At 39.8% G+C, this 15,998-nt stretch overlaps 1 protein-coding gene across 3 annotated transcripts in view; it reads right to left on the reverse strand.

The window, feature by feature from the left end:
• Positions 1-15,998, reverse strand: part of naa25 (N-alpha-acetyltransferase 25, NatB auxiliary subunit) — a 93,345-nt gene that overhangs the window by 40,292 nt on the left and 37,055 nt on the right. For 2 of the 3 annotated variants that reach the window (XM_043715554.1, XM_043715555.1), the window contains exons 5-11: positions 15,112-15,186; positions 11,890-11,997; positions 11,174-11,252; positions 10,332-10,443; positions 4,733-4,822; positions 3,452-3,624; positions 1,767-1,879 (exon numbers count right to left, since the gene is read on the reverse strand). In XM_043715554.1, the coding sequence (XP_043571489.1) occupies positions 1,767-1,879; positions 3,452-3,624; positions 4,733-4,822; positions 10,332-10,443; positions 11,174-11,252; positions 11,890-11,997; positions 15,112-15,186 (750 nt within the window). The remainder of the gene's footprint in view (positions 1-1,766; positions 1,880-3,451; positions 3,625-4,732; positions 4,823-10,331; positions 10,444-11,173; positions 11,253-11,889; positions 11,998-15,111; positions 15,187-15,998) is intronic. The other variant, XM_043715557.1, reaches the window with a different exon arrangement.

Raw genomic sequence — 15,998 nt, forward strand, 5'->3', positions numbered from 1 at the left:
TGATATTAATCTAGCAAGAACAAAGTGGAGAGGAATGTATTATGTCATGGATCTTTGTTCCCAGTCATCAAAAAGGTGCAAGCATCAGTGCTGCCTGCTAATTTATTTTTCCAAAAGGTTAGGTCGAGGGAAGGTAAAGCAATGTTTTAACACCTAGATCTTGCAAAATGCTGAAACAAATGTGAGGAAGCTGAAATAACTGCAGAAAATGAGAAGAGCAAAGAGAAATAAATTTTAAAAATGCACTCCAAGTGACAACAGGTGAACAGTTTGTATAGTCAGAACAGTGAGCTAGTGGTATTGTGACCAAGTAGTCTAGAGTGAAGGATTTAATCTCCAGTGTCTATTGAGTCATTGATTCAAATGTCACCATGACCAAAACTGACAGAAGAGTGAGCTAAATAGAAAAAGGTGGAGAAGTCTCAGCTATGCTTTATAGATGTCAGGGTCGGCCTACTGGTGAATGACAAAGAATGTAAGACAAATGTTGGCTTACTTAGGAGGAACATTCATGTTTGAAAGGGGAAAGCAAAAGAGATTGAAGATTCCAGTGAAGGGAAGAAGAGACACAAGAAGTAAGAGAGGATAGAAACGCACCGATGGCCTTGGCCCAAAGTGACAGCCAAAGTCTATCTTCAAAACAACACAAAAACTCTTGACAAGAAAAGAATTGCATGAGACAACACAGGGAAATTTCATAAAGACAGGGAAGTCAATACGAAATAGCAAACTAAAGATTCATATCCGAGCAAGAATGCTCAAGTCTGACAACAATCGTCTGATATCGGAAACTAATCAATTCAATGCGCAAACAGATTTTTTTCTTTGATGGACAAAACATTTTAAATGGGCTGACTTAAAAAAGTAACTTGTATATGAAATGAACAAAAACCCAACTTCAAACAAACCATAAGATTGACTAGGCTTGAGTGATATTTAAACTTTTGATGTAGTTTATTGGCTATTTGCCAACACTGACTTTGAAATGAGTGATGTTCTTTTAATAGAGGAAACAATTACATACTGGAATGATGCTAAATAATGCCAGGTTGGTGGGAAATTTCACCAAAAAAGATAACCTACTGCAATAGCCAAGAGGTCAAATACCCCAAATCCATAGGCAAATCACTTTGATATGAGAATCTTGCATGATATGCTTAGCTCAGCAACTCAGTATTTCACTACAGCAAAATAACTGTTTTGTTCGGTCTCCTCTATGGTTTAAATGAATAAAATACCAAAAGGAACATTCTTCATTCAAGCCCTCGTGGCAACACTGCCTTGGTAGCGTGTCAATGTATCACTGTATTACACCAAAGGAAGGAACTTTTGCTCACTTATTGCACAATTTAAATTTTCAATTAAGAATACGAAAAGGTAACGGCTATTGCCCCTACTCCACGATTATGATAGTTAACACAGTTTCAGAACTTTGTCAACCATAATTCGCTTTCTCTTTTCATGTCCTTTATTTCTCAATATGAAAGAAATTTTATTTTAAATTTCCCCAATTGATCATGTATCCTTGGCCTTCTGGAGCAGAGCCTTTTTTAAAAAAAGACTTTTGGGTTTAGAAACTTTTCCAAATTCCCTTTGTTCTGATTTTATGGTTGCGTATTTTTTGGCAGTCCCTAACTTGACAAAACAACAGGCAACAAGCAATACGTATAATGACTAAATGCTGAGGCCACTGGGTGAACTTACCCACTCACCTCACTGCAGCACAGCCTGAGCGAATGAAGACTCTGTCAGTCTCCCGGTCTCACCTGTGTATGCCTGTCCAGCGATAGAAGATCGACAAAGATTTTCAGGTCAGAATAACAGCAAGGCCTGTCCCCAAACCTCTCAAAGTACTGGAACATCAGGTCCTCCGGAATTCCTAGCAGTAATAAAGAGAAAAGCATAGTGGGTAAATGTAGGAGTGAATCCCAAACTGATGATGCTTAATACTATAAATTAGTGCAGTCTTTCAGTATGCATAACTTTAAAGCTGACAGTAGAGAATCATGGCTCATTTGCCTTGGTCTAAAAGCTGCAGGTCCATATCCTACCCCAGGATTTGAGTATATAATCAAGACTGAAAGACTCAATGCACAACCACGGGGCCATTCCATTGTTGGAAATGCTAATGATGCAACAAACCAAGGCCCACTTGGCTTGTTCAGGGGGACATTTTCAAAGAAGAACTGGCAACAGGCTGCAAACTGAAAATCCCAAATTGGAAGGTAAACACTTCATCGACGGAATTGCAACAGAGTATTTGCTTCTAAAGGAATTACTGTTCAAATGTTCAATATGGAGGAAATCTTATGAAGAGAGCTACACAATGCCTTGATTATATGGCTGTTGTACCTCAGGCAAAAATGGAAAAAAATGTTTTTATTAATTAATTACATAAGAAATAGGAGCAGGGGTAGATTATTTGGCCCGTTAAGCCTGCCCTTTCAAACAACATGGCTGATCTGCCCAAGCTTCTTCTTTCATACCAGGTCATCATAGTCCTCAACTCCCTGATATTTCAACAATCTACCTATTGTTTAAATACTTCCAGTATTTAGTTTTTTGACTTACCAAAGGATGATATTTAGATATACTAAACTGCCACTCCACTGTAGTCAGCTAACTCAGCACTGATTTGGAATCCGGCCTCTGATCTGAAGGGCCAATGGTCCACTGAATAAACTTGCCGACCCTATGATATGCCAAATTAAGAAGCTGGAAAGAGTTCCACATTCAAATGTTGGAGGACCTCCCTCAAAATTTTCAGCAACTTTCCATCAGCATTATTACCACCGTGTTTGTACATTCAAGCTTTATTCCAGGCATGAATATAGTGGTAAGAAAATATTACATTGTCAAATATGTCATCTTTTGAAATATTAAACTGAGCAGTAGATAGGTGAAATTGCTGTACCTTACTTTGCAGCAATTTATCTCACTGTTACTTAGAGGACTTTCTTGAATGCAAATTGCCTGCTACGTTGACCAACATTGCAACAGTAATTGGAATACAAACTGACAAACATTTTGGGATGTCCTGAGGTCGTGTAAGGCACTATATGAATATGATTCCCTTCTTTTTCTCTGAAAACTTCATCCATCCTGCAGTACAAGATTCCATAGCAATAAGTTTCTTGTACAAAAAACACCTTTATAATAATTAACATGGATACTGAATATCAGCAAGCTGTTTGATCATTTAGGCCATCACAACTAAACTCAAACCGGTCCTCACAGGATGTTCCTATGTACACTTTCTAATGAAAATCAACAGAAGCAGGAACATTCACATTGGTTAAAATTTCTCTCATTTATGGTCACTGCACTCCATGATCCAACACTGTGTATAAAGCCATTTCTCTGAACATCTCTCCACACTCCCCAAGATACATTCAAGTTAATATGTAGATAATCTGATGAACTTGCATTCAGTAAACAATCAATCACGCACCAAGTTTATGCTCGTCATTTGTACCCCTCTCTCTTAGCCGCCTTATTAATTCAAGTTTAGCCAGGTATGGTCCCCTCAGGCGACGGGAGCCCTTTGGTTCTTCATTCAAAACTCGTTCCTCCACAAAGGACATGGCTTCCTGAACAAGGCAAGTGACTTGGCCCTCTGGACAGCTACACGAAGCAAAAACATTGTTATGCACTGCACAATAAAAATTAACTGGGGCTTGTTCTTGATGTGCCTGATTATAGCAAATCTTCAGCAGAAAGGGATTTCCAGACATTTAAGCAGCATTACACACTGCATGCAAATTTCTGAATTTACAATGGGCCATGGAGAAACTTTTGTTGTTGTGATGATAGAAAGAACACAATGTACAGGTTATCTGAATGCTGATTCAACTGAAACATTCAAAAGGTGGATTGGATTGAATGCTGAACAATGAGTATAATAACATACAGTTTGTTCTGCTATAACACGTGTTTCATCAACACAAATTGGCTTTATCACAATTGAAGAATTTAGACCGTTATTTGTAGAACACAAACTTTCTATACCTGCATTGGCTATAACACATTGCCAGCCCCATTAGTTTAAATGTAAATCATCCATTGCATATTTCCTTATAACGTGAGATCACACGAGAACAGAACTATCGCATTATATCAGAACTGACTGTATACTCAATTTAAGAAAGTTGAAAATGGCCAGCTCTGGATAGAACTATGAACTAGTAGATCTAGTTTCTGTTCTATTCTTGAGCAACATTTCAGTAGCTGTGACAGAAGCAACGGTGATCAACTGTGTCCCTCAATTAGAGGGTAACACATATCTGCCATGGTGTTGAGATGGGATGTTGAAAACGAGAAAAGGGAAGTGCAAGAGGCAAATGCAATTTATCAATTAAGAAAAAAAATTACATGTATTTTCAAAAATATTCAGCATGTCAACCAGTTGCTTTCCAGGCACAAGTAACCTGAAGCACAATAGTATTTTTACAAATAAACCAATGCAATATCTCATGTTCCAAGGGTAGTATGCCTTATATAACGTCCCTATGTTCTTTGAATGTAATATTATACCCATTGTTTGTAGGATTACAACTGAAATATTATTTTATACAACCTTGGAATGTAAAGGAAATTTGTTCTATTTCAAAAAATACACCCTCTCATTGTCATGCAATAAGGATTATTCAAATACATGGCAGAACTTAAACACTTAAACTTTTTGATGTATGGAAGCAAATGTGTGTTCTGACAGAATTCTCACACAACTTACTGCTCATCTTTTGCAGGTGGAGTCCAAGCCTCATCAATCAGATGGAAGAGGGAATCAAAATAAGATATGTAAAATTGCCAGTCATCTGGGCTGGAAAAGAACAGCAGCAGCGTTTACTGCACATCTACAAACTCTTTATATGATCATATGCTGAACTTAAAAGTTAAGATTAATTTATTTTGCTGAAGATAGCACTCCCTTTGGCTGGCAGTTGTTCCCCAAATCCAAAAAAAAGCTAGCAGGAGAAGTCTATTCTAATTTTAAAAAAAAGGTTGCTGGTCTTTACTGGATTTCCTTTCTGTTGGGTTAGGATTTGTTATTTAATTGATACATTTAAGTCAATTATGTGCAAAAACTAATGTCTATGTGGCACTCTTAAGGTTTCAGACAACTAACAGACCCAAGACACATAATCTGTAAATACTTGTACACCAGTGTTAAATACAAATAATCATAAAATATTCTGTGCTCCAGAACTGAGACTGTCAATACACAACCTACATTCAAATTTTCAAAGTTCCTTATCAAACAGCAATTAAAATCCAAATTACTCAAGACTATTACTTAACAGTTGTTGTAATTTACCTCAAATTAAAATTTACCACTAATGCATTGCTCATTTCATGGGTGACGTGTTTTGTTATAAAACTGAGCATCAGCTGACTATATATAAAATACAAAAATTAGAAACTGGAAATGAAAACACAAAAATTGTTAAAATACACAATTGATCAGGCACCTGAAGGAGGAAAAACATTTTATCTCTTTCTTTCAGATCTTGACTAACTTGCTGTACATTTCCAATATATTCTGCTTTTAATACATTTGACATTGTCTTGTTAAATATTTTCATGTTCAAACTACTCCATCTGTGCATTTGGCCTCAGTTGAAACTACATTCTTTCACACTTATAATGAATTAGACAGCAGCCAGCAGGAAATAACATTTCTTTTTTGTTAAGTTGTAATTGATGGATTCCCTTTCTGCTCATTTGAGATTTACTATTACTTTGTGAATATATATGAACTAATGAAGATCACGAGTAACATATGTACACCACTGAATTCTGTATTTCCCAGAAGTTATTACTGAACATACAACTGTCGCAAATTAAAAATCAATCTGAGCTCACATGTAGGTCAGATGAGGTGGAATAGAAGGGCACAAGAAAACCAATTGAGACTTAGCATAATCTGGTAAATATTGATTAATAGTATTGTTGGTTCCATTTCTCACTTCACATAGTAGAATTTGAAATCGTTGCTGTGGTTCTGTTCGCCGAGCTGGAAGTTTTTGTTGCAAACGTTTCATCCCCTGGTTAGGCGACATCATCAGTGCTTGGGAGCCTCCTGCGAAGCACTTCTTTGATGTTTCCTCCGGTGTTTATAGTGGCCTGTCCCTGCAGCTTCCGGTTGTCAGTTTCAGCTGTCCGCTGTAGTGGTTGGTATATTGGGTCCAGGTCGATGTGTTTGTTGATGGAGTTTGTGGATGAATGCCATGCCTCTAGGTCTGAATCCGTTCTGCTTGGCTGTTTCCCTGGCTTGTGGGTTGTTGACTGGTGGTCTGTATCTGACACATTGTGGAAGGATTAGATTCTTTCGGCATTCGTGTAGGAACCGGAGTTGTTCGTATGTGGCGCTTAGTCGGTTAGCGCAGGATTAGCGCAACAAACACATCAACCTGGACCCAATATACCAACCACTACAGCAGACAGCTGAAACTGACAACCGGAAGCGGCAGGGACAGACCACTATAAACACCGGAGGAAACATCAAAGAAGCGCTTCGCAGGAGGCTCCCAGGCACTGATGATGTCGCCTAGCCAGGGGACGAAACGTTTGCAACAAAAACTTCCAGCTCGGCGAACAGAACCACAGCAACGAGCACCCGAGCTACAAATCTTCGCACAAACTTTGAAGAATTTGAAATCGTTACATTTAAATGTAGGTTTGCTCACTGAGTTGGAAGGTTCATTTTCAGACGTTTCATCACCATACAAGATAACATCTTCAGTGAGCCTCCAGACAAAGCATTGCTGATGATTCCTGCTTTCTGTTTGTATGTTTTGGTTACTTTGGGTTGGTGATGTCATTTCCTGCTCTTTTTCTCAGGGGTCGTAAATCGGGTCCAAGCCAATGTGTTTGCTGATAGAATTCCGGTTGGAATGTCATGCTTCTAGGAATTCTCACGTGTGTCTCTGTTTGGCTTGTCCTAGGATGGATGGGTTGTCCCAGTGGAAGTGATGTCCTTCCTCATCTGTGTGTAAGGATACTAGTGAGAGAGGGTCATGTCGTTTTGTGGCTAGTTGCTGTTCATGTATCCTGGTGGCTAGTTTTCTGCCTGTTTGTAACAGTCCTTGCACAGTATTTTGTTAATGACATTAGTTTTGCTTGTTGTCTGTATATGGCCTTTCAAGTTCATTAGCTGCTGTTTTAGTGTGTTGGTGGGCTACCATGATGCCAAGGGATCTGAGTAGTCTGGCAGTCATTTCTGAGATATCTTTGATATAGGGGAGAATGGCGAGGGTTTTTGGACATGTTTTGTCTGCCTGTTTGGGTGTGTTGCTGAGAAATCTGCGGACTGTGTTCATTGGGTGCCTATTCTTTTTGAATATACTGTATAAGTGATTTTCCTCTGCTCTGCGTAGTTCCTCTGTGCTGTAATGTGTGGTGGCTCATTGGAATAATCTTCTAATGCAGCTTCATTTGTGGATGTTGAGGTGATTGCTTCTGTAGTTTAATATTTGGTCCGTATGTGTTGTTTTCCTGTAGACACTGGTTTGAAGATCCCCATTGGCTGTTCGCTCTACTGTGACATCCAGGAATGGCAGTTTGTTGAATTTTATGCCAGTAAGGGTATTATTGACGGTCTTGAAGGTTCTTTTAATTTGTTTCGTTTAGTGATGACAAAGGTGTCACCCACGTAGTGGACCCAAATTTTGGGTTGGATGGTTGGCAGAGCTATTTGTTCAAATCTCTGCATTACTGTCTCTGCTAAGGAACCTGATATCGGAGATCCCGTGGGTGTTCCTTTGGTTTGTCTGTAGGTTTGTTGTTGAAGGTGAAGTGGGAGGTAAGGCATAGGTCCACTAGCTTGACAATACTGTCCTTGCTGATGAAGTTGGTAGCGTTTGGTATATGTGTCTTTGGGTCTTCTATTAATGTAATCAGTGTTTAATTGGGCAGGTTAATGTTGGTTGATGTGAACAGGGCTGTTATATCAAAGGAGACCATTATTTCATCCTCTTCTACCTTTGTGTCTTTGATGGTCTTCAGGAATTTTTGGGTGGAGTAGATGAAGTTGCGTGAGTCTTCTACTAAGTGTTTTAGTCTTTGGTGTAGCTCCTTGGCCAATCTGTAAGTTGGTGTTCCAGGTAGCGAGACTATGGGCCTGAGGGGAGCTCCTGGTTTGTGAATTTTGGGTAATCCGTAGAAGTGTGGTGTGTTGGATCTGTTTGGTTTCATTTCAAGACCATCAATAATACCCTTACTGGCATAAAATTCACTAAAGAGGAGAAAAACAACAACAAACTGCCATTCCTAGACGTGTGTCCAACACTGATCGTGGTCTTTTGTTTACAGTGATTAAAAGTGCTGCCGAGAACAGTCCTGGACTGATGGGAGCGCAGGCACCGTCTCCAAATGACTGATGTCTCACCCCCTCTCTCTCTCTCACCACACTTTCAGTGGAGTCCTAACCTAAACCCCCCTTTACCAGATGATCACTCTAACATTGTCTTATACAGGGCAGAGGTGGAACCTGTCAAAAAGTTACAGTAAACAGTTGTGTGTGTACGCGCACATGCGTGCTATTTGGAGAATCATCTCCCAAAAGGCGGCAGCAGCGGTTTTGTTGTTGGTGCCCAGTCCAGCTGCCCTGGAGAGGGGGAGGGGGGCAGTGTTGAACGGGGTTTGGGGGTGGGCTTGGACAAGGTTTGGGGAGCAGGTGGAGGGGCCAGTACTGGTGGGCAGGGCAGCATGGGGGCTCACGTGCGCTATACTGCTGCGCGTCTCCTGAACGGGGAGCAGACTTATTGGAAAACTCCAAGTCCCAGAGGAAAGGCATTGAATCGATTAACTGAATAATCAATTATCCAAACGAAACAGTGCCCGCCCATCACGTTTGGATAATCGAGGTTCCCCTCGATTGAACTACAGAACATTATTCCAACGAGCTACCACACACTGCAGCACAGAGGAACTACACAGAGCAGAGGAAAATCACCTATACAGTGTATTCAAAAAGAACCGGGACCCAATGAACACAGTCCGCAGATTTCTCAGCAACAAACACAAACAAGCAGACAAAACATGTCCAGAAACCCTAGTCACTCTCCCCTACATCAAAGACATCTCGGAAATGACTGCCAGACTACTCAGACCTCTTGGCATCATGGTAGCCCACAAACCCACCAACACACTAAAACAGCAGCTAATGAACTTGAAAGGCCCTATGCAGACAACAAGCAAAACTAATGTCATTTACAAAATACTGTGCAAGGACGGTAACGAACACTACATTGGACAAACAGGCAGAAAACTAGCCACCAGCATACATGAACATCAACGAGCCACAAAACGACATGACCCTCTCTCACTAGTATCCTTACACACAGATGAGGAAGGACAACACACCCAACTTCGACTGGGACAACACATCCATCCTAGCACAAGCCAAACAGAGACACGCATGAAAATTCCTAGAAGCATGGCATGCCTATCGGAAATCTACCAACAAACAGAGTTAGACCCCATCTACAACCCCCTGAGAAAAAGAACCGGAGATGATGTCACAAGATGAAGTGACATTACCACAAGAAGTGACATCAACCCAAAGAAACCCAAACACAAATAGAAAGCAGAAATTATCAGCAATGCTTCGTCCAGAGGCTCACTGAAGATGTTACCGAGCATGGTGATGAAACGTCTAAAAATGAACCTTCCAGTTCAGCAAGAAAATCTACATCCAGAACCTAAACCTGAGCTACAAATCTTCTCCAAAAAAAAGTTCCATAATGAGTAAGGTGTCCTACCCCAAATAAGGTTGAAGCCATCACGAGAGAATTTTCTGCTGCTAGATTAGTTGTAGCTAATCTCAACTGCAGTAGCTGTTGGGCAGCTACAATTGGCCACAGCTCTGCACAAGCATAAAAAGTGGCTAAGCCTCTACTCTGATTACCAAATAGCAATCCCTAGTAATAGTTGTGCGGATGCAAACTTGAGGGCACTGCAATGTTCATCACAGTTAGCCTGCCAGCATTCACTATATGGGTAAGACAAAAATACTACAACTACTGTGAAGTGCCAGTGGACAAATGACGTCCATGGAAGTAGTTGCCCTAAAGATATGAAGTTGAGGCAAATCAGATAGTACAGACAGGACCTGGAAAAGGAAACTCCATTTTCAGAGGCCAATCCAATGGTACGAAGAACTGCTAATGCTTCTGCTTTAAGTCCAATTTCCTTTAGGGTACATCTTTACAAAAACAACAGAATGGACCAACCTTCTAAGGAACAGCAAGGAAATCAGTTTAACAAACTGGAGATGATGATACATTTGCCCTTTGAGAGTACTGTTAAATTAATGAGGACTTCCTTACTTGTTCAGTAAAAGTTTCCTTGAAAGTGCATTACATTCAGGCCATTTTATCAGCTTCTTATACAGCACCATACATTTCATCTCTCGACTTTGTAACTCACTGGTCAGTTTCTCTGAGGAGTAAGACAGAGTTGCAATGTAAATAAACATTTTGTCCCTAAATCAAACAGTGTCAAGAGAAAACCTGTGAGTAATAAGAGTCCAATGAGATTGAATCTGGACATTCACATTTTAATTACTATTAAGCACGAGTTCTCAGAGTTGACCATAAAACAGCATTAAGTTGGTAATCTCACTCGGATATCATAAGATTGTTAATATACAAACTGGGAACTGTCACACTGCAGTAGTGGAGTTATCTGAGGGGTGATGGACTGGGTGGGATGCTCTTGGGAACATTGGTACAAATTTGATGGGCCAAGTGGCCTCTTCTGCACTGCAAAGGCTCAACAATAAATGTGAAGTCACAGTAGTCTTACCAAACTATAGGACATGGCAGTGGCTTAACTTGAGAGAAGTAACACTTAGGTGAGGGAAGTGGTTGAGATAGAGTCCTTCATGGTAACTAATGCAAGGATTAAAGCGACACTATTGATACCACTGCATCACCAAGCAGCTGCCCAGCCAACTGTGCTAAGTGATCCACATTATCCATGGTTGAAAAAGTTCCTTTATATATTTTTTCAGATTCAATGAATAGTCAGTTTTGCAGAAAGAACTGGAAGACTATCCATTCTTGTGGAAATTACATCCTTCAGAGATTGGAATGGGGAAGGAAATAGAAAAAACATTGTGCACAATTTTCTGCACAAAAATCTTGCAATAAATTAGTTTCCATGTCACCTCCTAGTTTTCCTTGGATAACTTCGAGAGCCTCCTGGTCTTTTCCAAGTCGTTCCAAAATCATTAAGTAGAGTTGCACCTATTATAAAAAACAAAAACAAAAAGGTCACACACTGATTTTAAAAATTTTACGAATTACTGCAGTCACCCGGTGAGATGAAAGTCAGTTTTAGGAGCTATCATCTTTCGAGCTTCTTCCCAAACTTGAATACAACCGCTAAGAGTCAAAAACATTAGCAATGAGTCGGATTTATTTCTCATTTATTTGGCCCTAATCTAATACACAGAGAACTGAATAAAAACTGCAGGGCCAATATGGGAGAAGAAAATCAAGTATGATCTTTTTCTAATGTCTCCTGATTGTTAACTACAAGAGAACTGTCCTCAGACTGGAAGCAAGTAATCCTCATGTCTTTTCAGCAATATAAGTACAAAGACTGGTTACAGGTTTGCTAAATTATGTCATATTAAGATAAAGAAAAATTGTTCAAAACTTAATAACGTGTTTTTAAAAATTGTTTTGGTGGTCATCATCGGTCAGAAAAAATGGGGCTAGGGAGAGAAATAAAATAATTTGAACCAGCCAGTATATTCATACACAAATCAGTATGCAGGAGCTCCCCCAGCTCACCAAAAAAAAAGAGACAAAACAATACATGGACAACAACACTTCTTGTCACAATGGTGTGATTCATGTCACATTTTTACTTTCTTACCTCAGCTTCAGCCTCAATCTTGTCTTCTTTTACCATTTTTTCCACCATTCTCTGTGCTAAGGGGAGGAACATTGTCTTCGATAATTTTTCATCTTGTGCTGAAATAGACTAGACATAAACATGATCAAAAAAGGTTAAGAGGCAGATATAGATTTTCAGTATGTTTAAAGCACACCCATCACACAATTAAAGTAGCCTCCACTAGCTGTCTCTGCCACCTAATATCATGAGACAGATACTGTCATTAGTCTTTATAATTACTAACCCTGGCCAGCAGCTGTGAGATTTAAGAAAAGTCACGGGCTCAGTTAATTAACTTTCACAATGTCCTTTACAGAACTGCTGTAGACATATATCGGGTTCAATTATTGTGAACAAGCACCTTATGTGGAGCTACATCTTTATCAAGACTGAGAAAACATTGCAATAAGCTTGATGCTCATCCATTTGGACAGGGTGAGGGGAACGTGAGAAAGGAGGAGCTCAATTCAGAAAGATTTGGTCCAAGAGATGGGTTCTCAAAGTTTTGGACATGAAGTTCACAAAAAGGAACTCCAGAGAGTAAGGCATAGATGAACAGTGCTGGTGCTGAAAAAGGGGAGAAATCACAGAAGTCATAGTCGGGGGCTTAAAAAGAATTGCAAGGCGGTCTAAGTCTATATAGTATATTGTAAACAACACAAAATTTAAATAAGAAATTGGAGTAGATGATGGAACCCAACAGCCCCGCTCCCCCTGTCATACAGCACAGAAACAGCCTCAGTCCATGCCAAATATAATCCCAAACTAAACTAGTCCCACCTGCCTGCTCCTGGCCCATAACCCCTCCAAGCCTTTCCTATTCATGTACCCATCCAAATTTCAGTATGATCATATTGGGCTTCTGTCTCAACACCATTTTTCTACTTGTTCCTGAAATCACCAATTCCTTCAGATACTAAAATTCTGTCTATTACAGTCTTAAACATATTCAACACTGGAGCACCCAAATCCCTCTGGGGTAAACAATTCTAAGGATTCATAACTCTTTGATTAAAGACGTGTTTCCTTACCTCAGTAAAATTTTTGTCCCTTTTTTTAACACTAGGTTCTTACGTTCTAGATTCCCAACCAGGTGAAACTACATCTCAATGACGACCCCGAAAAGGCCCAGCAAAATTCTACACATTTCAACAAGATCATTCTCATTCTCCTAAATTCCAGATAAAGTACTGGCCTAATTTACTCAACCACTCAACACCGCACAACTTTCTTATTCCAAGAATTAGTGAACCTTTGTTGCATTGCCTCCAAAGCAAATAAAGGATTTCTTAGATATGACCACAAGACAGAGTAGAGGCAGCTCATTCAGCTCATCAACTTAGAGTCATAGAGAAGTTAGTTCAAGGCTGAACTAATAATCCTCAACTCTACATTCTTGCCTTTTCCTCATAATAGAGTCATAGAGATGTACAGCACGGAAACAGACCCTTCGGTCCAACTCGTCCATGCCGACCAGATATCCCAACCCAATCTAGACCCACCTGCCAGCACCCAATTCATATCCCTCCAAACCCTTCCTATTCATATACCCTTTCAAATGCCTCTTAAATGTTACAATTGTACTAGCCTCCACCACTTCCTCTGGCAGCTCATTCCATATACGTACCACCCTCTGCATGAAAAGCTGCCCTTAGATCTCTTTTATATCTTTCCCCTCTCACCCTAAACTTATGCCCTCTAGTTCTGGACTCCCCATCCTAGGGAAAAGACTTTGTCTATTTATCCTATCCATGCCCCTCATGATTTTATAAACCTCTATGAAATCACCCCCAGCCTCTGACGCTCCAGGGAAAACAGCCTTAGCCTATTCAACCTCTTCCTATAGCTTGATTCCTCCAACTCTGGCAACATCCTTGTACATCTTTTCTGAACCCTTTCAAGTTTCGCAACATCTTTCCAATAGGAAGGAGACCAGAATTGCATGCAATATTCCAACAGTGGCCTAACCAATGTCCTGTACTGCCGCAACATGATCTCCCAACTCCTGCACTCAATACTCTGACTAATAGAGGAAAGCATACCTCTTTCACTATCCTATCTACCAGCGATTCCACTTTCAAAGAACTATGAACCTGCACTCCAAGATCTCTTTGTTCAGCAACACTCGCCAGGACCCTTATTAATTAGGAATTTGTCTACCTCAGCCTTGAAAATACTTAATGATCCAGCCTCAACAGCCCTCTATGGTAAAGAAACTGCTCCTCTTCTTGTTTCAAAGGGCAACCTCTCGTTAAGATTATGCTCTTTGGTCGTAGACTGTCACACAGGGGGAAATAACCTTTCTTCATCTACCCTGTCTATTCCCCTAACAATCTTGTATAGCAATAAGGTGGCCAAATCTGCACTCAGTACTCAGGTGTGGTCTCATCAAAGCATTGTACAAGTATAGTAAGATGTCCTTATTTTTATATTCCAAAAGCAATAGTTTGCTTGTATTTTCTGATCTAACATGTTTTAAGGCTGCCCTGTGGTAGGACCAGTCGAAACCCCTACAAAAATATATTCAGAAGATACTCTAGACCTTAACTTTTCTCAATTATTAAATCTCAAGGTTTGTTAAATAGATTATTTAACTTGCATGACACTGTAATCTATTGCTATAAATTCTGTGTCTTATGCTCCCTACACCATAACCACCTGGAGGAGGAGTGGTAGTCAGAAAGCTAGTGCTTCGAAATAAACCTGTTGGACGAGAACCTGGTGTTGTGTGATTTTTAAATTTGTCCACCCCAGTCCAATACGAGCTCCTCCACATCTTAATTTAAACAGCAATCCTGACGTTGGATGAGTACCGAGACACCTCGGTCTTGCTTAAATAATCGCAACAGTCTTAGACATTTCAGTGGAGCAGATGAGCGGTTTGTTTTTAACAAAGTGAATCTATATAGTAATGATACTATGTTTTAACTCAAACAAAATGCAACCATACAAGAGAAAGTTTAAGCAACCTTGCTGAAGCAGGATTCATTTAAAGGATACCAATTCAGATCCTCAGTACCTAATGTTACTTAATTTAGCAGTTTTGGAAATCCAGTTAACTTAATTGAACAAATTTTTACTCCAATCCCTCTGAAAGCACCTGAAATCTCCTTTCCTTGTACTGCACATTTTAAAAAATCCATTACCGGTCACCATGCAATTAGTATCTTAGTTTTAAGATGTATAAAGATGTATACTCACCTGCATGACCAGACTCATCACAGACCAGAAGTAATATGGATTCTTTGGAACAATCTTGTAAAGTGCCATCCCAGCCTAAAAGAAAATTCAGCAAAATACTTCAGCATATTTCAATAAACCTTAATGGGCACACTTCTCAGGTTGAACTAAATCTTGATTATTTCTTGATTGAACTAATTTCTTGATTATTTTTAAAGTCAAAATTATATCAACTTCACCTGTACATAAATCATTGCATTAGATAAAGAGTTACTTTAAGATCAGAACATTTCCTTACAAATTAGGGCTATTGTCAACAAGTGATTCTTGTGTGAAAATGCCTTAGACAACATTTGAATTTGGTCATCACGCAACATACAAAACGAAAGCATTAAGCTAGTGGTAAAGGGATTTATATGTTGAACAAATAAAAATGCCAAAGACGAATAAGTAATTCCATGATAAGTTATGTTTACAGATAGTGGTACACACGCATGAAAAACAATGATACAATCATCATATTATTGGACATAAATGAACTACAGCTTCTGAAGAAAGCAACTTACTACCCTCTTCCTCAAGGGCATCTAGGGTTAAGCAATGCGTGCTGGCCCAGTCAGTCACACCAACATTACATGAATGAATTTTAAAAAGCTCCATTTATCAGCAAATATTGTTTATCTGTAACCAACTGTGCTTTTGAGAGGGATGGGCACCCGCATGGGCCTCAGCTATGCCTGCCTCTTCGTAGGATATGTGGAACAGTCCACCTTCCGCAGCTACACTGGCACCACCCTCCACCTTTTCCTCCGCTACATCGATGACTGTATCGGCGCTGCCTCGTGCTCCCACGAGGAAGTTGAACAGTTCATCCACTTTACCAACACCTTCCACCCCGACCTCAAATT

The sequence above is a fragment of the Chiloscyllium plagiosum genome, chromosome 25 (genome assembly GCF_004010195.1).
Source record: "Chiloscyllium plagiosum isolate BGI_BamShark_2017 chromosome 25, ASM401019v2, whole genome shotgun sequence".
Lineage (NCBI taxonomy): Eukaryota > Metazoa > Chordata > Chondrichthyes > Orectolobiformes > Hemiscylliidae > Chiloscyllium > Chiloscyllium plagiosum.